Below are 25,783 nucleotides of genomic sequence, written 5' to 3'. Positions count from 1 at the left end.
GGGCAGCCGCCTTCACTGCCCATAGTTCCCAGGCTTGGAGCCGTGGCTCAGAATCACCCCACAGGATCCATGGACCAAATAACCTATGTCACTGTCTAACTCTCCAACACAATAGCTGACTTGTCCTCCTGGGCCAGGGCATTTTTATTATTTCGAAGTTAGCTGTTTCTTCGTGTGTGTTTGTCCATCTAGCTTATCATTTTCGAATGTAAATGACCAAAGGCCAGGACCCTGCCAGTTTAACACTAACCATAGTAGTCTCTATTTTCCAACGCACCTGACATAGCCTTGCTCCTGGGCATGACAATGCTGAAATAAAATGCATACTTATGCAGAGCATGGTTTTCTGTGGCCAGAATTACCAATCATAGGAACAAGGCCCCCAATCACTGGTGCCAAGTAACACTGCATTTCTGTCTGTCTGCATTCATGCCACTACACTATTAATTGGTACTTTTAAGAAAGAATATGAGATTGGTTTTTAAATGAAGCAAGATGATAGAACTCTAATACAAATCCACAAATGGATAAATTATTAATCCCATTAGCTACAAACTTTAAAACACTTATCCAAGCATGAGACAATTATTATTGAGATTCAATGGATAATACAATTTTTAAAAACCTGTGCCAAATGTGTATATAAACAATCTCAGGAAATAGATAAACAGCTCAATACTAGAGGCCCAGTGCATAGAATCCTGGGGATCGGGCCTAAAACAGCAGTGGGACATCCCTCTCACAATCCGGAACCACTGGCTCCTAACTGCTCATGTGCCTGCCTGCTGGATCGCTCCTAACTGCCCCCCCTGCTGGCATGGTCACCCCCAACTGCCCCCCTGCCAGCCTAGTTGCTCCCCCCCTTCAGCCTGGTCGCCCCTTACTGCCCCCCCTGCTGGCCTGGTCACCCCCAACTGCCCCCCCGCCGGCCTAGTCACCCCTAACTGCCCCCCCCCCCCCCGCTGGCCTGGTCACCCCCAACTGCCCCCCTGCCAGCCTAGTTGCCCCCCCCCTTCAGCCTGGTCGCCCCTTACTGCCCCCCCTGCTGGCCTGGTCACCCCCAACTGCCCCCCCGCCAGCCTAGTCACCCCTAACTGCCCCCCCCCGCTGGCCTGGTCGCCCCCAACTGCCCCCCCCAGCCGGCCTGGTTACCCCTCACTACCCCCCTCCGCCAGCCTGGTCGCCCCTCAATGGCCCCCACCCCCCCGCCAGCCTGGTCACCCCCAATTGCCCCCCCTTCGGGCCTGGTCGCCCCACGCAGCCTGTTCGGTCATTTGGTCACTTCTCACTAAACCCCCTGTCGGCCTGGTTGACCCAGGCAGGCTGCTGTTCCATCGTTTGGTTGCCCCTCACTAACCCCCTGCTGGCCTAGTCTCCCCAAGCAGCCTGTTTGGTCATCCATTCTGTTGCGATGGTCACTTAGGCATATATATATATATATATATATATATATATATATATATATATATATTTTATCTACAGCCAAGATCAGTGCCCTATTTAGCTCCCAAAGACTTCTCATAAAAAAACTAAAGCAGATGCAGGTAATTGCAATCCTATGTAACTCAAGTTTCTAAGAGAATCCATTTGGTGATACATTCCAAATAGTCATGGAACTCACACAGTGTGTGTTGTCAACAGTGTATCATAGCTAGACAGTCAGACCAATGTTTAAGTAGTCAAAATGAAGGCACAGGCTCAGTGCTTTGCAATAACATCAATGGTACTCCCCCTGTTAAACAAGAAGGCTTTTTTATTAGATTGTTTCCTTATCCTTTACATAAATTAATAAAAACTTTTGTTCTAAGTAGTATTTAAGGACCTAATGCTGAAAAGTTTTTAATTCCCACAGTATCAGCCCATGGGTTTCAAATACACTGATTACTATGAAAACAACCTCATATTTCATTCAAGCTACTGCGGAGAGGAATGTAGACAGGAGCATAAAAGGAGTGATTTATAATTTAAGTAGATACTTAAAATCATACTTTAAAAATTAAAACAATGTTGCATTCTGCAAAAAGTATATTACTTTGTTAAAGCTAAATTCCCTTTAATAGTTGCACTAGCCCTAACCGGTTTGGCTCAGTGGACAGAGCGTCGGCCTGGGGACTGAAGGGTCGCAAGTTCGATTCCGGTCAAGGGCACATGCCCAGGTTGCAGGTCTCCATCCCAGCAGCCAGTCATTGATTTTCTCTCATCATTGATGTTTCTATCTCTCTCTCCCTCTCCCCTCCACTCTGAAATCAATAAAAATATTTTTTTTAAAAAATAGTTGCACTAATGTGCTATCCAAAAAGGCTGAGAATGCCAGGCACGTAGTATATGGTCTGAAACGGTTAAAAATAACCTTCACCTAGAATGGGCTCACAATTAGTTGGGGCTTTGGTCTGAGCAAGAAGGTAATCACATCACACTATCATACTTTAAATACGTAAAGTTAAGTCAAGCCACGTGTGGCTAACGCAGCAGCCAGCTGCTTCAGTGTTCATTCCATTATTTCAAGAAAGCACAACCCGCAGCTCCATCAAAAATCACAGAAAAAGGTGAGTGAGCAAACATATATCAACAAAGGTGTGTGTGCTTGGTATTTTTTCAAGTATAGAAAATAATATAGTAATAGAGGCCAGCATCTTCATTTAAGCTACCAATTAATGTAAAGGCAAAGGGGAAAATGAAACACTTTTGGGAAATGTGAATCCGGCAGGCTGGTTTTGAAAAAAATGTACTTTAACATATCTACCTTTTCCCACCATTTGTATCCTGTAAAGCAGCCTGTCAGGATTCTGGATTCTGCCTAAGAATTTTGTAAATCCCTGCATGACTTCTCTGTAAATAAATTCATCAACATGCATTAACTAGAAACTTCCTCCTTCTTACTTTTCTGACATGGCATAATTAAATTAGATGGTTAACTAAACATATTAAGGAAAACACAAAATGATTCCCAAACTAGTATATGAATCTATTCTTATTCTTATAAAATTAGCATGGAAATTTATATGACATATAAACAAATATTTAATTTTACTTAATGGATTTATTTGGACAGTTCACATAACTTTTTAGTTAACATGGAGTCAATAATATATATATATATATATATATATATATATATATATATATACTTTTATATATGAAATTTTTATATATAAAATAAACATGCTCAATGGGCAAAAGCTAAAAGCATTTCCCTTAAAATCTGGAGCAAGAGAGGGATGTCTGCTTTTACCACACTTATTCAACATAGTACTGGAAGTTCTAGCCACAGTGGTAAGACAAGAAGAAGAAATAAAAGGCATCCAAATTAGAGAAGAGGAAGTAACACTCTCATTATTTGAACATGACATGATACTGTATATAGAAAACCCTAAAGACTCCACCAAAAACTACTAGATCTAATAAATGAATTGTGCAAAGTTGCAGAATACAAAATCAATACCCAGAATCGATGGAATTTTTATACACCAATAATGAACTATCAGAAAGAGAAACTAAGAAAACAACCCCACTTACTCTTGCCACAACAAAAAAGTACGGTACCCAGGAATAAACTTATAACCAAGAAGATAAAAGACCTGTACTCCAAAAACTATTGAACACTGAAGAAATAAATTAAGGAAGATACAAATAAGTGGAAGCATGTGCCATGTTCATGGATGGATTGGAAGAATTAACATCATTACAATGTTCATGCTACCAAAAGCAATCTATAGGTTCAATGCAACTCACATTAAAATAGCAAGAACATATTTCACAGATCTAGAAGAAAATATTCCAAAAATGTATATGGAACCAAAAAGACCCAAAATAGCCACAACAATCTTAAGAAAGAAGAACAAAGTAAGAGGGATCACAATAACGGATATCAAACTAAACTACAAGGCCACTGTAATCAAAACGGCCTGTGCTGGCATAAGAACAGGCATATAGACCAATGGAACAAAACAGAGAGCCCAGAAATCGACCTAAGGAAGCCATCACACTCAATTAACACTTGACAAAGGAGGCAAGTACAATGAAGTAAAGACAGTCTCTTCAATAAATGGTGCTGGGGAAAATGGACAGGCACATGCAAAAAAATAAAACTACACCACCATCTTATACCATACACAAAAATAAACCAAAAATGCATAAAAGACTTAAATGTAAGTCACAAAACCATAAAAAGAAAACACAGAGATTAAAATCTCAGATGTCCCTTGCAGCTATATTTTTGCTGATATGTCTCTGAGGGTAAGGGAAACTTAGGAAAAGATAAACAAATGGGACTACATCAAGATAAAAAGCTTCTTCACAGCAAAAGAAATCATAAAAAAATGAAAAGAGAACCCACTGTATAGGAGAACATATGCACCGTTGTACATCTGATAAGGGGTTAATGTCAAAAATATATAAAGAACTTTCCCAACTCAACACCAGGAAGACAATCCAATTAAAAATGGGCAGCTCTCCAAAGAGGGCATACAGATGGCCAATAGACATATGAAAAATTGCTAATGGTCACTAATCATCCGAGAGATGCAAATGAAAACTACAATGAGATATCACCTCATACCTGTCAGAATGGGTATTATCGATAAATCAACAAACAAGTGCTGGCGGGGATGTGGAGAAAAGGGAACACTAGTGCTCTGCTGGTGGGAATGCAGACTGGTGCAGCCACTGTGGAAAAGAGTGTGGAGTTTCCTCAAAAAACTAAAAATGGAACTGCTTTTTGACCCAGTGATTCCACTTCTGGGAATACATCCTAAGAATCCCAAAACACCAATCAGAGAGAATATATGTACCCCTATGTTCATAGCAGCATTATTTACAATAGCCAAGATATGGAAACAACCCAAGTGTCCATCAGCAGATGAGTGGATAAAAAGCAGTGGTACTAATATGTGGAATCTAATCTATAATAAAAGCGTAATATGCTAATTACACCGGACATCCTTCCGGATGACCTTCCAGATGAAGCCGGGGTTGCAAGGGCCCAGGCAAGCTGCCACAGCTGCAACCGGCCGGGCAGGTTGGGCGGGTGGGTGGGGCCTCCCTCTGCAAGGGAAGCCTGGGTCCTGGGTGCCAGTGGGAAGCAGGTGCCCGCAGCCAGGGGAAGGAAGGCCTACTCTTGCACGCATTTCATGCATCGGGCCTCTAGTTAACAAAATAAACTGACAAAGAAAGTGGAAGCAGAATCATTATATGGAACAGATTGGCAGGTGCCAGAGGGGAGGTGGTTGGAGGTGATTGGAAGTGGAAGGGATTAGCTAAAGGACATATACGCACACCCATGGACAAGGACAATAATGTGGTGAAAGCCAAGGGAAGGCGAGGCAGGGTGGGCGAGGTGGGCAAAGGTGGTGGGAGGAGGGGTGGTGGTGGGGGACATCAGCAATACTGTCAACATTAAAAATTTTAATAAAAAATATAATAAGAAGAAAATAATAAAATAAACATGCACTCAACAAATACCCATACACACAAAATAATGAAAACCATGTCAAGTGTATCCAATTTATTTATTTATTTAATTTAATAAATCTTTATTGTTCAGATTATTACAATTGTTCCTCATTTTTCCCCCATAGCTCCCCTCCACCTGGTTCCCACCCCACCCTCTGCCCTTACCCCCCCACCCCACTGTCCTCATCCATAGGTGTATGATTTTTGTCCAGTCTCTTCCTGCACCCCACACATCCCTTACCCCCCGAGAATTGTCAGTCCACTCCCTTTCTATGCCCCTGATTCTATTATATTCACCAGTTCATTCTGTTCATCAGATTTTTTATTCACTTGATTTTTAGGTTCACTTGTTGATAGATATGTATTTGTTGTTCATGATTTTTATCTTTACCTTTTTCTTCTTCTTCCTCTTCTTAAAGAATACCTTTCAGCATTTCATATAATACTGGTTTGGTGGTGGTGAACTCCTTTAGCTTTTTCTTATCTGTGAAGCTCTTTATCTGACCTTCAATTCTGAATGATAGCTTTGCTGGGTAGAGTAATCTTGGTTGTAGGTTCTTACTATTCATCACTTTGAATATTTCTTGCCACTTCCGTCTGGCCTGCATAGTTTCTGTTGAGAAATCAGCTGACAGTCATATGGGTGCTCCCTTGTAGGTAACTAACTGTTTTTCTCTTGCTGCTTTTAATAGTCTTTGTCTTTTGCTCTTGGCATTTTAATTATGATGTGTCTTGGTGTGGTCCTCTTTGGATTCCTTTTGTTTGGGGTTCTCTGTGCTTCCTGGACTTGTAAGTCTATTTCTTTCACCAGGTGGGGGAAGTTTTCTGTCATTATTTCTTCAAACAGGTTTTCAGTATCTTGCTCTCTCTCTCTTCTTCTGGCACCCCCATAATTCGGATGTTGGTACACTTGAGGTTGTCCCAGAGGCTCCTTACACTATCTTCAAATTTTTGGATTCTTTTTTCTTTTTGCTTTTCCGGCTAAGTGTTTTTTGCTTCTTTGTATTTCAAATCTTTGACTTGATTCTTGTGGTCCTCTAGTCTGCTGTTAGGTCTCTGTATAATATTTTTTATTTCAGTCAGTGTATGCTTAATTTCTAGTTGGTCCTTTTTCATATCCTCGAGGGTCTCACTAAATTTATCAGCCTTTTCTAGAAAATTCTTGAAAAACCTTATAACTATGGTTTTGAACTCTATATCCAGTCGTTTGCTTTTCCTCCATTTCTTTCATTTGTGATCTGTTTCTTTGTCTCCACATTTTGGCTGCTTCCCTGAGTTGATAGAATGGCTTTGTGTGCTAGGTGTCCATAGGGCCCAGTGGCTCAGCCTCCCCAGTTAACCTGAGGTGGACACTCTTGGTGCACCCCTTTGTGGACTGTGTGCTCAGCCTTGTTGTAGTTAAGTCTTGATTGTTGTTGGTATCACTGGGAGGAATTGACCTCCAGGCCAATTGGCTGTGAGGATCAGCTGTGTCTACGCTGGCAACACTTCTGTGCTGGAGACACCCTTATAGGAGAAGACTTGCTAAAACCTCTGTGCTCAGCTTGGATGGGGTGGAGTCTCAGGGCGGGGCAGACAGCCTTGGCTTCCCGTCAGCCCTGCCCTAATAGGCCCCTTGTGTCTCAGTGTCCCAGGGTAATCGCTGCAAGCATCTCTGAGAGAAAGCCACCCTCAAGTTCTGCCCGCTGCCAGACAGTCCAGTTTCTCCCCGAATGAGTCTGGGTCCCCGAGTCTCGCCCGGAACTGGAGTTCAGTGCAGTCGGGAGCTTTTGTCTCCCTCCCGCTTGAGAAAGCCAGCCACGTACAGTTGCCCGCCCTCTCCGTACGTGCGCCTCAGTACCTCTGCCTTTTGCAGTTCCTCTGAGTCTCAGTGTGCTTTTCTCTTTCCTGACAGTCCAGTTTCACCCCGTATGAGTCTGGGTCCCCAGAGTCTTGCCCGGAACTGGAGTTCAGCACAGTTGGGAGCTTTTGTCTCCCTCCCGCTTGAGAAAGCCAGCCGCGCACTCAGTTGCCAGTCCTCTCCGCAGACGCATCTCAATACCTCTGCCTCCTGCAGCTCCTGAGTCTCTTTCCTTCTAGTTGTAGAATTTCCACTCAGCCAGCCTTCCTGTGGTTCTGGATGATGTCCGTTTTGTCTTTTAGTTGTAGTTTTGAAATTGTTGTGCGAGGCAGCAGTTTAGGTGTTTACCTATGCCACCATCTTGGTTTCTCTCAAGTGTATCCAATTTAGAAAGAACCAAAGAGATTACTCAAAAATTAAAATAGTAATTATGTGAGGACTAGAGGCCCAATGCATGAATTTCGTGCAAGGGGCTCGGCCCTCGCAGCCCCTCGTATCCCTAGGCGGCCCTCAAAGCCCTAGCCAGTCCTCACAGCCCCTCACAGCGTCGGCCGGCCTTCGCAGCCCCGGATGTCTCAGCTGGCCCTCACAGCCCCTCACAGCCCCGGCCGGCCCTCACAGCCCCTCGCAGCCCCGGCCAGCCTTCACAGCCCCGTATGTCTCGGCTGACCCTCACAGCCCCTCACAGCCCCTCGCAGCCCTGGCCGGCCCTCACAGCCCCTCACAGCCCCGGCCGGCCCTCACAGCCCCTCATAGCCCCTCACAGCCCCTCGCAGCCCTGGCCGGCCCTCACAGCCCCTCACAGCCCCGGCCGGCCCTCACAGCCCCTCATAGCCCCTCACAGCCCCTCGCAGCCCTGGCCGGCCCTCACAGCCCCTCACAGCCCCGGCCGGCCCTCACAGCCCCTCATAGCCCCTCACAGCCCCTCGCAGCCCTGGCCGGCCCTCGCAGCCCCTCACAGTCTCGGCCGGCCCTCACAGCCCCTCACAGCCTCGGCTGGCCCTCACAGCCCCTCACAGTCTCGGCTGGCCCTCACAGCCCCTCACAGTCTCGGCTGGCCCTCACAGCCCCTCACAGTCTCGGCTGGCCCTTACAGCCCCTCACAGTCTCGGCTGGCCCTCACAGCCCCTCACAGTCTCGGCTGGCCCTCACAGCCCCTCACAGCCTCGGCTGGCCCTCACAGCCCCTCGCAACCTCAGCTGGCCCTCGCAGCACTGGATTCATCCGGAAGATCGTCTGGATGGTCGTTCTGCTGTTCGGTCTAATTAGCATGTTAGCTCTTTATTATATAGGATAGTAGCATTGTGGGGGTATTTTTCTTCATTCTTTTATATCATTACTAGAGGCCCAGTGCATGAAATTCGTGCAGGAATAGGCCTTCCTTCTCCCGGCTGCCGGCACCGGCTTGCTTCCCTCTGGCTGCCGGCAGGCACCCAGGACCTGGGCTTCCCTCCGGGCTTCCGTCCGGCCCCGTCTTCATCCAGAAGGACGTGTGGAATGACGTCCAGTCCAATTAGCATATTACCCTTTTATTATTATAGATTATTTTGCTTTAAAAAAATTAAAATGTATTTTTTAGTTATACACATAAAACCACTACATAATTTAAAGATATTAAATAATACTAAAATATAATTTCAAAATAAAACCACTGTGTAGTTTTAAAATTCATGTAAGTACAAAATCCACATACCTGAACCAACCTCTTTTTCCTCTTCTTCAATGTTGTTTTTGATGCTGTCATATTCTTCATCAATGGTCTGATTGCCTCGCATTTGAGACAAAATTCTACGGGCCTTCTGAGTCTGTCCTTTCTGAATAAGCCATCGAGGGCTTTCAGGTAAAAAGAGGAAGCCAAAAAACTGTATGACTGCTGGAATTGCTGCAAGTCCCAACATGTACCTGCAATAAAAAACCCATATAGTATTGTAAAGCTCGGTCTTATTAGCACCACATTGGGAATACTATATGATGTGAAAATAGTGAGAATTATTTTCTTTTTATTATGTCTATGCAAAACCAGAAAAAAATAATATTTTTATGCTTTAGTGAGAAACTGAAAAATGAGAAAAGTCTGGCTCTTCTCTCACACAATTTACAGTGAAAAAGAATGGGCAAACGTCACAAAGATTATGTATATGCATTCTGACCCCAACACATCATGCAAAACACCACATTCACCATCCTTACCCAATGCTAATATATAGAGATTTATATTCTACAATATAAAATGGGATTAAGACAAAACTCTCTAATCTGTTTAAAAGATATACTTTTCAATAAAATGCCCAAATTGATTTCTTTAGTTATTTCTGCTCTGTGAATGATTAGTTATGATTTCATTTTGTCATCAAGCATCATGTTGACCCTCATTAACTAAGGAGTAGAAGCCCATAGGAAAAAAAGATGGTTGGAAGCCAATAATCAGTATTAAAATGATAGACATGCAAAAAAAAAAAAAAAAAAAAAAAAAAACTAAACCAAAAAAATCCTGCTTATGTTGTTTTAAGTTACATGTCATCTTTTTTAAATGTCTGTTCTTAATGGCTGGCAAAATTCTACATAGGAAATAAAATACCATTTTAGATCCATCAGAGAAATAACAAAAAAAAGAACATGAGTCCATCGATATCAAAGATCTCTCCAAATTATTCTGACCATCAGACTGATCTCCTGACATCTCTAGGACTCGAGCATTTTGAACTGAGGGGTTAGGTCCCTCTCAAATGAAAAAGTCTATGAATCTAGGACACCTGGCTGTATTCTGTTAATCCAAATTCCCTGGGTATGTTCCCTGGTAAATTCATGATGACAGAACTCAAAAGACCAACTCCAATTACATAACAATCATGCTCACAGGGTATCAATAAACTAGTGAGAAGTCACCTGACTCAATACCCTTTTCAAAGCCAATCTGGCTTTTAAGCTATGTTAAACCCAAAGCACGGCAACCTTGGAGGCTCCAGATATATATCTTGTGAAAAAGTCCATTACTTTTTAAGCCATTTCATTTTAATTCATACACAGCACAGAAAAAGTACAATTGTCACATTATGTTAGGAACAACTCCTACTCCAAACAGTAGCTAAAACTACATACAGAAACAGCAAAATTAACTAAGATTTGGAAAGTAAACAAAGCATTTATGAATGACTGATAAATGAATCACTTGGCCTCCAGTATTAAATCTTATTACCAGTGTTTTATATTTTAAGGCATGGGCTGTGATAATACTGAATCACTCCTCCTTCCTCTGCCCACCCACGAACACAGTGTCTTAACCTCAATTTATGTCCCTGTGCCTTGTATCTTAATAAATTATTTACCTGTCCCACCTGATTGCATATTTTACTTTGTATTCAGCACGGCACTTAATAAAGTATCTTGAACACAGTAAAAACTTAGTAAATGTTTTACGAAATGATACAAAAGCAGTTTGTAACTCATTTTATATCGTTTCTATATCTCAACTTTCTGTATTAACTAAACAGAAAATAACTGTGCTTCACACGCACATAGCAATCTCTTCTGGACCATGTAGCTCTGTAAACTGACTTGCACAGTAATCCCTTCCCAGGACACCATTTGTTATGCTAGAGACAGTGAGACCTTCCATTCTGAAGATGACTCATCTAAAGAAGGCTTCCTAAGAATCTTCAGATGAGAGCAAGAGAGATCAGCTCAAACAAATACATATTTATGGCCTCTTCCCCTTAAAATGTTAACTTGTATAACCAAATCTGCCACTTAAACATAGCTTTTATTGCTGTAAGTCAGCGATTTTCAAAAGGTATGCCTCGAGAATTTTTAAAACATGCAATTACCTGTCTATTTAGTCAGGGGCACTGACTTCTTTTCCTTAATATTGTCAAATTGAAAAAACGACAACAGCCAACACAACAATAGCCATCTTGTGTGAATGAATCAAATTATACTTTTTTTTTTCAGATCAGCAAAACGTATACTTTTTGGTGTGCTGCAGAAGTGTAGTAATTAATTTATGTGTGCCATGAGATGGAAAAGGTTGACAATCACTGCTGTAAAGGAATGCAATTTCTATTTGGTTGTAATCCCTTAAAGAAAAAGTCATACAAAATTGTATTGCCAATTATTTAAGAGAAAAGCAATAAGCAGGTAAACACCAAATATACTGGATTATGAAATAAATTTTAAAGGTCCTAAAAATGAAAGCCTGTATGTTTTGTTTCTCTGCCCCTTTTATAATCTTTTCTTCTGTTCTCCAAAATCTCTTCAGTGATAAATTAAGATCAAAGGAGCACTTGAAATGAATATAGGAATTGAATCATTTTCAGGCCCAAAGATGCTCACATAGCACTTTTACTACTGACTATTTAAACCTAGAACACGGTATTTTTAAAACCTAAAAGAAAAAACAAAGAGAAAAGACAAAAAGTAAAGACAAATGCAAACATACATATTAGCTAGCCTATGTTTTGTTTACTTTTTAATCCTCACCCTAGGATATGTTTCTATTGCTTTTTAGAGAGGGAGGGAAGGAGAGAGAAAAATATCAATCGTCGCCTCCAGGAACTGAACCTGCAAACTAGGTGTGTGCCCTGACCAAAATCTTTCAGTGTATAGGACGGCATTCCAACCAACTGATCCACCCAGCCAGGGCTAGCCTGTGTTTTTTTGTTTGTTTGTTTGTTTTTTGTTGTGTGTGTGTGTGTGTGTGTGTGTGTGTTTAATTGTAGACAGTATTACAGATGTCCTCCATCTCCCCCTTTGCCTACCTTCAACCTGTCTCTGCCCCTGCCCCTGCCCCTCCTAGGCCTATACCACATTACTTACTGTGTATATCCATGGACTATGCGTATATGCATAATTTATGTTTCTTAAGCAAGCTACAGAAGAATAGTTTAGCTCTCCTGCATTTGAAATCTGTTAAGTGTCAAGAGTCTAGGTTTGAAATTTACAATTCAACTCACTAATGCTAGGATGGGGAAAAGGAACTTGCACTTGCTGCCAATCTTTAAGGATTTTAAGGCCTGATTCCAGAGACTACTCAAGATAAAACATGTTTTATGCATTTACATCCTAACGTTTCTAAAGAAACTTACTTTTACTATATTTTGATTACCTTTCATGGTAAAGATATTTTTGATAGGGCACCTGATATATCATCTCAAACACAATAAACATGCTGCTAAAGATATTTTGATAGGAAAAAAATTCCATTGCTTTGTAAAGACCAAATAGGATGGGTGGGGGAAAGGGGGTGGCTGTGGTTTGAGAGAGCAGAGGAACACACGTGGGGCACACATCAGCTTTGGGCATTCTAACCACAAACCCTGGTCAAGTTATTTAACATTTCAATGAACAGGTGATAATGTCTATTTCATAGGACATCTGGGTAATTAGGTGAAATCACTCAGTTGGTACCTAAAATAGAGAAGATGCTCAGCAAAAAATGTTTTCACCTCCCTGACTCAATTCAATGCAACTTGTCTATCTCGCCTCTACCACCCACTCAAACTTTCAGTAGGTAGAACTAACCAATCTCTTTCTTGAGGAAAAACCATTCCTCTGATGATGTGCAGATTGCAGATAAGTAAGAGTTTGCTTTGCTGTAGCACTGATGAAAATTTTATCATGCAACTAAAAGAGCAGGAACTCTATAGACTTAGTTAAGGCAGTATGAGGGACTCACCATCAGTCCCCTAAATCCAAGAGGACCAGATGAATGACAGTGCGTATACTGACATGACAAAGAGTATACTGATAAACCAGGGCAGTCACTCCCCAAACAAGTAGTCCCCTACTGATATGGGGGATCTCATTATTATTAAAATCAATAGTTCTAAACACTGGCTTCACATTACAATCACCCAGGGGACTTTTAGAACACAGTAATATCCAGGCTCCACCCAACGAGGAATTTTGATTAATTGGCCTGAGCTCCATTCCCACAGTCCTCTATTTTATTCAAAGCTCTCCGGGCGGGATGGTGCTAATGTGCACTCAGGGCTGAGACCTGAGTGATTAGAACACCCATGGGACGAAAGTGACCAATAAGCACCCAAAGTCCACACCTTAGGCAAAAGCCATTTGCCTCCTAGAGGCAAAAGAGCACTCGCAGCTGACAGGAAGGGGAGCAGGTTGGCTCTAGCAAAAATACCACTGAGACTAGCAATGAAACTGAAACTTTGTTCTGAGTACAATGAGGGTATTTAGCAATCTTCTCTAACACCCAATACGGTCATAATAAACTGAAAACAAAATCAAATAACAAACCTGTATCTGTACTTCCAATAGCTTTATTCCCACCCTCTGTCTTCTAGCTAACACCTGTTTATATCTGTTATTGATTTATAAATCATGTCCATGCTTGCCCATCCTGAATAGCTCAAATAAATTAGAAGAAAAGTACAAATATTAAGATGCTATGCTTTACTCTTTAAAACTCTACAGTTTCAAACTGGCATCCTCTCACTTGTTAACTATAAAATAAACTCTAAACCTTTTTTTTTTTCCCCAGAAACAGCTCACTGAAAATAAAAAGGTCTGCAATTAGAATCAGTTACCTAACGTATATATACTTTGTTTGCTTGGAAAGCTAAAGCTAAATGTTCTTTCTGTGTTCTTTCTGAGCTGTATACCCAGCTAACAATTTCTGAATGTATATTAAGTGCCAAACTCCAAACTAATCATTGAGCATCATGAATAAACATAATCAAAGATAGTGTCATACTGTGTCAATCCAAAAACATCCCCCAAGCTGGAACTCTCCAATGATATTTATCATTACATCCTATTCAGGACAGTGAAACATTTTCCCCTTAAAAAGGCATAATCCAACTGCTTCATCAAAACACATCCAAGAACATTGGCCCTATATCTAGAGCTACCTGATTTCGTTGTTGAAATTGGGACTCAAAGAACTGTTGGCCCAGAAAGAAACTCACTATAGACTGATTCATTTGCCTCTCAGCCTAACCATTATTGCTTGTCTCATTTTCGGTTCTTATAAGTGTATTTCTAGTATCACATGATCTCGCTCATCTAGGGGAAATGATGAGCAACATAAACTGATGAACAAAAACAGACCCGGAGACAGGGAAGCATTGATCAGACTGTCAAACCTCAGAGGGAAGGTAGGGGAGGGTGGGGGTAAGGAGGAGAGATCAACTAAAGGACTTGTGTGCATGCATATAAGCCTAACCAGTGGTCACGGACAACAGAGGGGTGGGGGCATGCATGGGGAGGGGTTTGGGATGGGAATGGGGGATGAGGACAAATATGTGATACCTTAATCTATAAAAAAATTTAAAAAAAACCAAAGTTCCTATGGATTTTGAGTTTTTTTCATATGCTTCTTAAGAAATAATCACATGAGTGATGAGTTTACTAAAAGATATCTATTCTTGAATTTAGAAAAGATATGGTTATCATTATACATCAATGACAAGATATCTACATGATGGACCCCAAACATAAATTATGATTTATGTACTATGTTTCTACTTAATGCAAAAGCTTTAGATGCAAAAAGAGACCACTGAATTTAGCCACCTGCTATAGTTACAACAATTCATTTGATAACGTATTTTCCAATTTCAGTTCATGATTTACAACTCCATTTTAACAGGTAAGAAATTAAAATGGGAAAATACTGCCAAATTGAGGCCCCCAGCTGCAAGCTAATTTTCTCTGCCATCAAGGCCCATGTAGAACATCAACGCTGAGGACTGATACACCTGATAATTTGATGGCAGCTAGAGAGTAAACATGAGATCACAGCTGGAGATTCGTAAGGAAAAAAAATCAATATGTCACAGTTGAAATCTTCAAGTAAGCAGGTGATATATGATCAGCAAATGAGCAATTTTTGTGTTACCCAGTGAATATTTCTGTGTAAACTGTAAAAGCATTCATCGCCAAATATGTAAACATAAGAAAATTGTAACGATCTACGTAGCTAGGGGAAAAAAACCTTAAGTAATGTGATATCAATATATAAAGTAGATGGTATGGCCAAGGTTCCTTAGAGTTTTGTGATTATAGTAGAAATAACAGGTATAGTTGCTTTGACAGAATAAGAGGTGATACTACTGAAACAAGTTGAACGCATTTTACACAGACATTAGGCAGATATTTTAAATAACATGACAAAATGCATTTGACCTGAACAAAATTCACAATACTAGTGGTGAAAATAGTGCTCAATCATACCAACACATATATCCTCTTTTTTTAAATTTCAAGAATCCTCCATGTGCAAAGCTCTGGGCTAGGGATTATGGAGATATAGTAATGATTAGCAGTATCCCTTGCATCAAAGAGCCTATACTCCAGCAATTATCAAACAAAACAGAATTGCTTAATTGCTATGACTGAGGTTTAGGCATAAGTGTAGGAATAAGGGGAGAAGTTATTTCAACAGAGGCTATTAGAAAAAATTATCATGGTAGAAACAATATATAAATCATTCATTGAAAGGTAGAAAAGGAATATAATGGAAGGAGCCAATATAAAATTAACTTTAGGTAAAATTTGGATACAATAAAGAGATCCAAGGTTCCATTCTGTGAGTTGAGAAACATATACACCCTTGTAACTACCACCCCAATCACGAAAGAGAACATTTCCATGATGTCAGAGAGCTCCCGTAAAACCTGCTCTCCAGTCAATCAATCCTCATTGCCACCGACAAGCAATGACCAAATTTCTGCCCACACAGCTCCTTTTGCATGTGGATGAACTTCATATGGAACCGTGGACATTCTACTGTTTTGTTCCTACATTCTTTCAATCATAATACTTTAAAGATTTTATCCATGTTGTTGTTCCTTCTATTTCACTGATTTATTTTCTCTATCTGACCAAACTGTCTTAATTATGTTATCTTTACAGTAAGTCTTGTAATCGGACACGTGAGTCCTCCATCTTTGGTCTTCAAGATGGTTTAGGCAATTCTAGATCTTTTGCTTTTGTGTAAAAATTTTAGAATCAACTTGTACCTCTGGATGAATATAAGTGGTGACAGTGGACATCTCCGCCTTGCAACTGGTCATAAAGGAAAGCAGGCAGGCTTTCACACTGAGTATAGTATTGGCTGCAGGGTGTTTTTTTTTTTTTTTTGTACATGTCCTTGTTGAATTAAGAAAGTGCTCTTCTACTTTGTTGGAAGGTTTTACCATAAATTAATATTAGTCTGTGAAATGTTTTCTCTGCACATAGTCAGATGATTATATCAGTTTACCTTCTTTAAATAATTTCAACATGGTGACTAGCATGAATTAACTTTTTATGCTAAACCAGTGGTCGGCAAACTGTGGCTCGGGAGCCACATGGAGCTCTTTGGCCCCTAAGTTTGGCTCTTCCACAAAATACCACATCCTGGGTAAGTCTATTTTGAAGAAGTGGCGTTAGAAGAAGTTTAAGTTTAAAAAATTTGGCTCTCGGAGGAGGAAAAAATGGCGGCAGAATAGACAGACGTGTCCCGAGCCTTGTCCCGGAGCAGATAGAAAGAACAGCTGAGGTTAGCACAGGGAGTGTTTGTTGGTGAGTTGAGGGACAGCTATACTCCAGGAGATGGTGGGGGACTGCTGGACGGGGGTCCCCTGACTGGGCAGCCCCCAATGCTGCTAGGTTCCCTCCCGGAGCGACTGGCTCGGATGTGGAGACCGCGCCATCTTGAAGGGGAAAGTGGATGTTTGGGAAGCCTGAAAATCTACAAATGCGGCACCCACCAAACAGCTGCGAACCCCAGAGCACCAGTCCCCAATTGGCCCAAACACGCGGATTCAGAGGAGCTCTACACTCCACCACGGAAAGGTCAGATTTCGCCTGGGATAAGGTGAGGTCTCTGCTGCCGGCAGGAGAGAGAAACGCGCGCAGTGTGGGAGCTGGAGGACTGGGTGAAGTCTGCGCCTAGAAAAATCCGTGGCTGTTGGGGCTGGTGTGATCCATGAATGTGGAAGGGGGTCCTCAGAGCTGCTAACAGAAAGGAACTCTTAAAAGCATTTTGATCTGATGCAAAAGGACGGCCTAAAAATTTTAAAAGTGTGCCGCCTGAATAGACCCAAGGGGGAAAAAAGACTGCACAGACTTGCGCACAGCCCTGGAGTCCACACACTTACGCTGGCTCTTTTTGTTTGTTTGTTTTTGTTTTTCCTTTTTCCTTTAAATCCTTGCTTCTGATTACTAAGCCCAATACATAGGATCACCTAATTGGGGACACCCTAAGAGACTGCAGGGGAAACTTGTTTTTCTGGAACCTGGGGATCAGAGCAGGGAATAACCATCAGAGAACCAGCTCTGGGGCAACCCACTCCCACAAAACAGTATTGAGTGCCACACGGAAAGCAGGAGTTAAGCACTGGCTTGAGAGGACCTATAGACCCAGAGGTCAATCCAGAAACACTGCCACCCAGGGGTTGAATCACGAATTGACTCTTGTGTAAAAATAAGTAAAGGAATACAAGAAATTAAGACACACTGCCTGCTTAAAAATTAGGACTGGCTTACAACACTGAGGAGCAGTAGAACGCAGGAAACTGCAATACTGTCCTGACTAGGAAACAGGCGTGACAAACAGAACAGTAGAGGAAGTGAATGACCTTCACTATTGCACATTTTATTATTTTTTTCATCTTTTACTTAAGAAACTAATTTTCTTTACATTTATCCTCACTTGATTTTACCTTTTTAATTATTAAATTTTTATTTTCAATCAGTATTATTACTACTACTATTTTACCTTTTTTTAAAAAAAAGTTTCATTTTATTTTCTCTTTATTTTACTTTAGGATTGGTGCTCTACATTCTATTTTCATCTTTCCTTTAGCATCATTTTACTCTATCTCAACTTTAACTTTATGCCATCACTCTCTTCCTAACTTTTCCTCTTTAGTTGTACTGATTCTCTTACCCTTTTCCTGCTTTAGATTTTCCCTATTCTTTCTTTTTACCTCGTTAAAATTTCACCCTACTAATATATCTAATTTCCAATCCCCTACTCCAAGTCCATACACACCTCTCTCTTCTCTGTCTTCACTATCCAAAAAATTGTTTTTCTCTCTGTCCTTTTGTTGTTGTTTGATTGTTGATTATATCGAGTTTTTATGCTTGTTTGTAAGACTGTTTTGCTTATTTTTTTGTTTGTTTTGTTTTTGTTTGTTTTTTGCTTCTGTTTTCCCTCACCTCGCTTGATATTAGTTGTTATTTCTGGTTTGTATTCATCTCCAGGTACTTCTTGCTGGCATTTGTTGGGATTAGTGGCTGTTCTATTGGAGTTTTCTCCTCATATATATAGTTTGTTCCCCTCTTCTTTCGTATTCTCTTTCTTTTCTCTCTTACTTTTTTTTCCTTTTCCCAATTTCATTTTTACAGTTCTTTCTTTCTTTCTTTCTTTCTTTCGTTCTTTCTTCCTTTCTTCCTTTCTTTCTTCCTTCTCTTCTTATATCTCTCCTATCGTCTAATTTGCCTTTCTCTGGTGGTCACCTTTATTTGGGGTTATTAACATCGTGAATATATTTCTGTTCAATGCCTTGTGCATTTTACCTGCTTGTGTTGTATTTTGTGCCTTCAAATCAACACAGGAGAGAGAGAACTACATAACCAGACACCCGGAGAAGAGAGACCATGGGGAGACAAAGAAACAGCCCGCATATGAAAGAAAAGCAGGCATCACCAGAAAAGGAAGTAAACAAAATGGAGGCAAAAAACCTGTCAGAGAAAGAATTCAGAGAAATGGTCATAAGGTGGCTGGAAAAAATGGAAGACAAATTCGACAATATGTGTAAGAACCAAGAGGAAATGAAGAAGAACCAAGAAGAAATGAAAAATGACATTGCTGCTGTAAAGAACTCAACAGAAAGCATCAAGAGTAGACTAGAAGAAGCAGAGGAACACATCAGTGAGCTAGAAGACAAGATAGGAAAAAATACCCAAGTAGAGCAGCTTCTAGAAAAAAAATTAAAAAGCAGGAGGAGAGCCTAAGGGAACTTTGGGACAACACAACACAAAACAAAACAACATCCACATAATAGGAGTTCCAGAAGCAGAGGAAACTGAGCAAGGAATAGAAAACCTGTTTGAAGAAATAATGACAGAAAACTTTCCTGATATAGGGAAGAAAAACCCACACAAGTCCAAGAAGCTCACAGAGTCCCAAGCAAAATAAACCCCAAAAGACCGACGCCAAGGCACATTACAATTAAATTGGCAAACACCAATGACAAAATAAGAATCTTAAGAGTGGCCATAGAGAGACAGAAAGTTACGTACAAAGGAACCCCCATCAGACTAGCAACTGATTTCTCAACAGAAACTCATCAGGCCAGAAGGGAATGGAATAAAATATACAAAGTCATGCAAAGGAAGGGTCTGAAACCAAGAATACTGTACCAAGCAATGCTATCAATCAAAATTGAAGGTGAAATCAGGAGCTTCACAGACAAAAAAGGACTAAGGGAATTTATTACCACCAAACCAGCAATGCAAGAAATGCTAAAGGGTCTGCTGAAAAAAAAAAAAAAAAAAAGAAAGAAAGAAAGAAAGAAAGAAAGAAAGAAAGAAAGAAAGAAAGAAAGAAAGAAAGAGGAAGCGAAGAAGGAACAGAAGGGGTAAAGAATAAAAATGGCAACAAATAAGTACCTATCAATAATAACTTTAAATGTAAATGGATTAAATGCACCAATCAAAAGACATAGGGTAACGGATTGGATTAGAAAACATGACCCATATATCTGCCGTCTACAAGAAACCCACCTCAGAAAAAAAAGACACACAGAGACTGAGGGCGAAGGGATGGAAAAAGGTTTTTCAGGCAAATGAAAATGAAAAAAAAAGCTGGGGTAGGAATACTTATATCTGACAAATTAGATCTCAAAGTAAAGGACATAACAAGAGATAAGGAAGGCCACTTCATAACACTAAAGGGAGCAATCCAACAAGAAGAAATAACTCTGGTAAACATATACGCACCCAATACAGGAGCACCCAAATACATAAAAAAACTTCTGGAGGACATCAAGGGAGAGATTGACAGCAATACAATCATAGTAGATTTAATACCCCACTATCACCATTGGACAAATCCTCTAAACAAAAAATTAGCAAAGAAACATCAATCCTAAATGACTCAGTAGACCAGACGGAATTAATTGACATTGTCTGAACATTTCACACCAAAACCACAGAATATACATTCTTCTCAAGTGCACATGGGTCATTTTCAAAGATAGACCATATGTTGGGTCATAGGCAAAGTCACTTCAAATTAAAGATACAAATCATATCAAGCATCTTCTCAGATCACAGTGGCATAAAACTGGAAATCAACTACAATAAAAACAATCCAAAAAAATCAAACACATGAAGACTAAACAGCATGCTATTAAAAAGTGACTGGGTTCCTAGAGAGATCAAAGAAGACGTAAAAAAAATCATGGCAACAAATGACAATGAAATCACAACAATCCAAAATCTATGGGACACAGCAAAAGCAGTCTTGAGAGGGAAGTTCATAGCTCTACAAGCCTACTGCAAAAAAACAAGAAACAATGGTAATAAATTACCTAACCCTACAACTCAAAGAGTTAGAAAGAGAGCAACAAGAAAAGCCCAGTGTAAGCAGCAGGAAGGAAATAATAAAGATCAGAGTGGAGATAAACGACATAGAGACCAAAAAAACAATACGAAAGATCAACAAAACCAAGAGCTGGTTCTTTGAAAGGATAAACAAGATTGATGAACCTATAGCCAGGCTCACCAAGAAGCAAAGAGAGAGGACCCAAATAAACTAAATCAGAAATGAAAGAGGAGAAATAAGAACAGACCCCACCGAAATACAAAGGATTGTTAAAAAATACTATGAACAACTCTATTCTAACAAACTGGACAACCTGGAGGAAATGGACATATTCCTAGAAAAATATAACCTTCCAAAACTCAATCAGAAAGAATCTAAACATCTCAATAGGCCAGTGGTCCACAAACTGAGGCTTGCGAGCCACATGCGGCTCTTTGGCCCCTTGAGTGTGGCTCTTCTACAAAATATCACGTGCGGGCACGCACGTACAGTGCAATGGAAACTTCGTGGCCCATGCGCAGAAGTCAGTTTTCGGCTCTCAAAAGAAATTTCAATCATTTTACTGTTGATATTTGGCTCTGTTAACTAATGAGTTTGCCGATAACTGCAATAGCCAATAACTATGGAAGAAATTGAAGCAGTCATCAAAAATTTCCAGCAAACAAAAGCCTGGGGCCAGACAGCTTCACAGGGGAGTTTTACCAAACATTCAAGGAAGAACTAAAACCTATGCTCCTCAGACTATTCCAAAATATTCAAGAGAAAGGAACAAGCTCACTCCAAGCTCATTCTATGAAGCCAGCATCACCCTAATACCAAAACCAGGTAAAGACAACACAATGAAAAAGAATTACAGGCCAATATCCCTCATGAACATAGATGCCAAAATCCTCAACAAAATTCTAGCAAATTGGATCCAGCAGTACATCAGAAAGATCATACACCATGACCAAGTAGGATTTATCCCAGGGATGCAGGATGGTACAATATCTGCAAATCAATAAACGTGATACATCACATAAACAAACTGAGAGATAAAAATCACACAGTCATATCAATTGATGCAGAAAAAGCATTTGACAAAATCCAACACCTTTCTTGATAAAAACTCTCAACAAGGTGGGAATAGAAGGATCATACCTCAACATAATAAAAGCTATATATGATAAACCCACAGCTAACATCATACTCAATGGGCAAAAACTAAAACCATTTCCCCTAAGAACAGGAACAAGACAGGTATGCCCACTCTCACCACTCCTGTTAGACATAGTACTGGAAATATTAGCCATTGCAATTAGACAAGAAGAAGAAATAAAAGGCATCCAAATTGGCAAAGAAGAAGTAAAGCTGTCCTTATTTGCAGATGACATGATATTGTACATAAAAAACCTGAAAGACTCCATCAAAAAACTAACAGACTTAATAAATGAATTCGGCAATGTAGCAGGATACAAAATTAACGCCAAGAAATCTGGCATTTCTATACACCAATAGTGAACTTACAGAAAGAGAGACTACAAAAGCAACCCCATTTACTGTCGCACCAAAAAATTAAGATACCTAGGAATAAACTTAACTAAGGAGGTAAAAGACCTATATGCGGAAAACTACAGGACACTGAAAAAAGAGATAGAGGAAGACGTAAACAGATGGAAGAACATATCATGTTCATGGATTGGTAGAATCAACATCATTAAAATGTCCATACTACCCTAAGCAATCTATAGATTCAATGCACTCCCCATTAAAATACCAATGGCATATTTCACAGACCTAGAAAGAACTCTCCAAAAATTCGTCTGGAATAAAAGAAGATCCCGAATAGCCACAGCAATCCTGAGAAAGAAGAACAAAGTAGGTGGGATCTCAATACCAGATTTCAAGCTGTATTACAAAGCCACTGTTCTCAAAACTGCCTGGTACTGGCACAAGAACAGACATAAAGACCAATGGAATAGAATACAGAATCCAGATATCGACCCAAACCACTATGCTCAATTAATATTTGACAAAGGAGGCATGAACATACAATGGAGTCAAGACAGTTTTCAATAAATGGTGTTGGGAAAATTGGACAGATACATGCAAAAAAATGAAACTAGACCACCAACTTACACCATACACAAAAATTAACTCAAAATGGATACAGGACTTAAATATAAGATGGGAAACCATAAAAATACTAGAGGAATCCACAGGCAGAGAAATCTCAGACATATGCCAAAACAATTTCTTCACCAATACCACTCCTAGGGCAATGGAAGCTAAAGAGAAAAATAACAAATGGGACTACATCAAAATAAAAAGCTTTTGCACAGCAAAAGAAACGATCAACTAAACAACAAGAAAGCCCACTGTATGGGAGAACATATTTGCAAATGTTATCACTGATAAAGGTTTAATTTCCAACATCTACAGGCAACTTATACAACTTAATAAAAGGAAGATAAATGATCCAATAAAAAAATGGACAGTGGACCTAAATAGAGTCTTTTCGAAAGAAGACAGAAGGAAGGCCAAGAGACATATGAAAACATGCTCAAAGTCACTAATTATCCGAGAGATGCAAATCAAAACGACAATACGATACCATCTCACACCTGTCAGAATGGCTATCATCAACAAATCAACAAACGACAAGTGCAGGCGAGGATGCGGAGAAAAAGGAACCCTCGTGCACTGCTGGTGGGAATGCAGACTGGTGCAGCCACTGTGGAGAAGTGTGGAGTTTCCTCAAAAAACTAAAAATGGAGCTCCCATTTGACCCAGTAATCCCACTTCTAGGAATATATCCCAAGAAACTAGAAACACGGATCAGAAAGGATATATGCACCCCTATGTTCATAGCAGCACAATTCACCATAGCTAAGATTTGGAAACAGCCTAAATGCCCATCAGCAGATGAGTAGATTAGAAAACTATGGTATGACAATGGAATACTACGCTGCTATAAAAAAGAAGGAATTCTTACCATCTGCAGCAGCATGGATGGACCTGGAGAGAATTATGTTAAGTGAAATAAGCCAGGCAATGAAAGAAAAATACCACATGATCTCACTCATTTATGGAAAATAAAGAACTTTATAACCTGATGAATAAAAAGATAGATACAGAGGCAGTAAAGCACCGAACAGACTGTCAAATTACAGCAGGAAGACTGGGGAGTGCTGGGGAGGGAGGGAAATAGATCAACCAAAGGACTTGTATGCATGCATATAAGCACACCAATGGACACAAGATACTGGCGGGGTGGGATGAGGGCATGCGACAGGGGATAGGGGAGGCTGGGGGAAGGTCAATGGAGAAAAAAAAGGAGATATATGTACTAATATATGTAGTATTTTAAATAAAAAAGTTAAAAAAAATTTGGCTCTCAAAAGAAATTTCAGTTGTTGTACTATTGATATTTGGCTCTGTTGACTAATGAGTTTGCCGACCACTGTGTTAAACTAACCTTTCAAAAAAGAAACTGGCCTGGTTATGATTTATTTATTATCCTTTTATCTTGCTGGTATCAATTTTACTGATATTTTGTTAAGGATACTTTTAGACACTGCCTAGAATTTTCTTTTCTTGTAAGATCTTACTTAGGTCATAATATTAGAGTTATAGTGGCCTCACCAACAGAGTTGGGAAATATTCCTTCCACCTCCATTTTCTTAAAGCTTTTGTTTAAACTTCGAGTTATTTCTTCCATAAATGTCTTACAGAATTCACTACTGAAAGTATCTCGGCCTGAAGTTTGTTTTGCAGGTAGGTGACTACTAATAATGATTCAATTTGTTTAATAAATACAGGGACATACAAATATTCAATTTTGTGTTTTGTCACTTTTGATAAGTTCTGATTTTCACCCCAATATGCCCATTCCAAGTTGTTTAATTTATGAGCACAACATTGTTCAAAGTGTTTCCTAATTATCTTTATAAGTCCATGGAAATGATGTACTCTGTTTTACTCCTAATATTGATCGTTTAGACTTTATCATTTTTCTTGATCAATTTAATCATTCATAATCAGTTTACCAATTTTACTAATTTTTCTAGTTACATGTATATTAGACTACTTGGTATTAATCAGATATATATGACTCAGTGTTATACTGAGCCTCTGAGCCTCTATTTCTTCCCCACCTTATTATTTTCTCTTTCAGATTACATGATGTCTATAGGTCTGTCTTCGGGTTTCCAGATCCTGTTTTCTGTCCTCTTCAATTTGTTGATAAACCCATCCAGTGAATTTTTTAAATTTTAAATTCTAATTCCAAATGTTCTACTTTCAGTTGAGAATTTTCATTTGGTTCTTTATATATATAGTTTGCATTTCTCTGAGATTCCCCATCTGATTACTTTATGTGACTACCATTTACCTTAAGTCCTGAATACATTTAAAGGGGGTGTTTTCAAGTCTTTTTATAATCCCAACATCTGTATCCCCTTAAGGTCTGTCTATATTGACAATTTTTATTTTACTTATGGGTCACATTTTCTGTGTATTCACATTGCCTAATAATTGTGTGTGTGTGTGTGTGTGTGTGTGTGTGTATGTGTGTTTTGTGTGTATTGAGAATGATAAAATGTAGAGATTCTAGATTGTCTTCTCTTTTTCTGAAGAATGTTGACACTGTCCTATCTGTCACCTTAAATTTGTAAAAGTTTGGTTGTAGACTTGGTTAGTGTGACTCTCAGTTTTGACCGTAGGAAAAATCCTCAGTCATGCAACAAAGTCTACTCCTCAGGCATGGTCCTTCGGGGGACTTCCTGGAAAGCTCAACTGCTGACACCTCTAACCAGGTTTCAAAGTCCAAAAATGTCACTCTTCCGATGGGCAGGATATAACATCTCTCCGCTTTTACCATCTTCTGTTACTTTCTGCAGGCATCATGGAATCTCTCCTATATTCATAGTTCAGGAATCAGAAAAACATTTGTG

At 39.9% G+C, this 25,783-nt stretch overlaps 1 protein-coding gene across 1 annotated transcript in view; it reads right to left on the bottom strand.

The window, feature by feature from the left end:
- SLC2A13 (solute carrier family 2 member 13) overlaps positions 1-25,783 on the bottom strand; it is a 303,078-nt gene that overhangs the window by 214,786 nt on the left and 62,509 nt on the right. The window contains exon 3 of the mRNA XM_080659231.1: positions 8,985-9,193. Within this exon, the coding sequence (XP_080515357.1) occupies positions 8,985-9,193 (209 nt within the window). The remainder of the gene's footprint in view (positions 1-8,984; positions 9,194-25,783) is intronic.

The sequence above is a fragment of the Plecotus auritus genome, assembly GCF_963455305.1.
Source record: "Plecotus auritus genome assembly, chromosome: 3".
NCBI lineage: Eukaryota > Metazoa > Chordata > Mammalia > Chiroptera > Vespertilionidae > Plecotus > Plecotus auritus.
The sequence above is the reverse complement of the archived record's forward strand: the minus strand, read 5'-3'. Positions and strand labels throughout refer to the sequence as shown.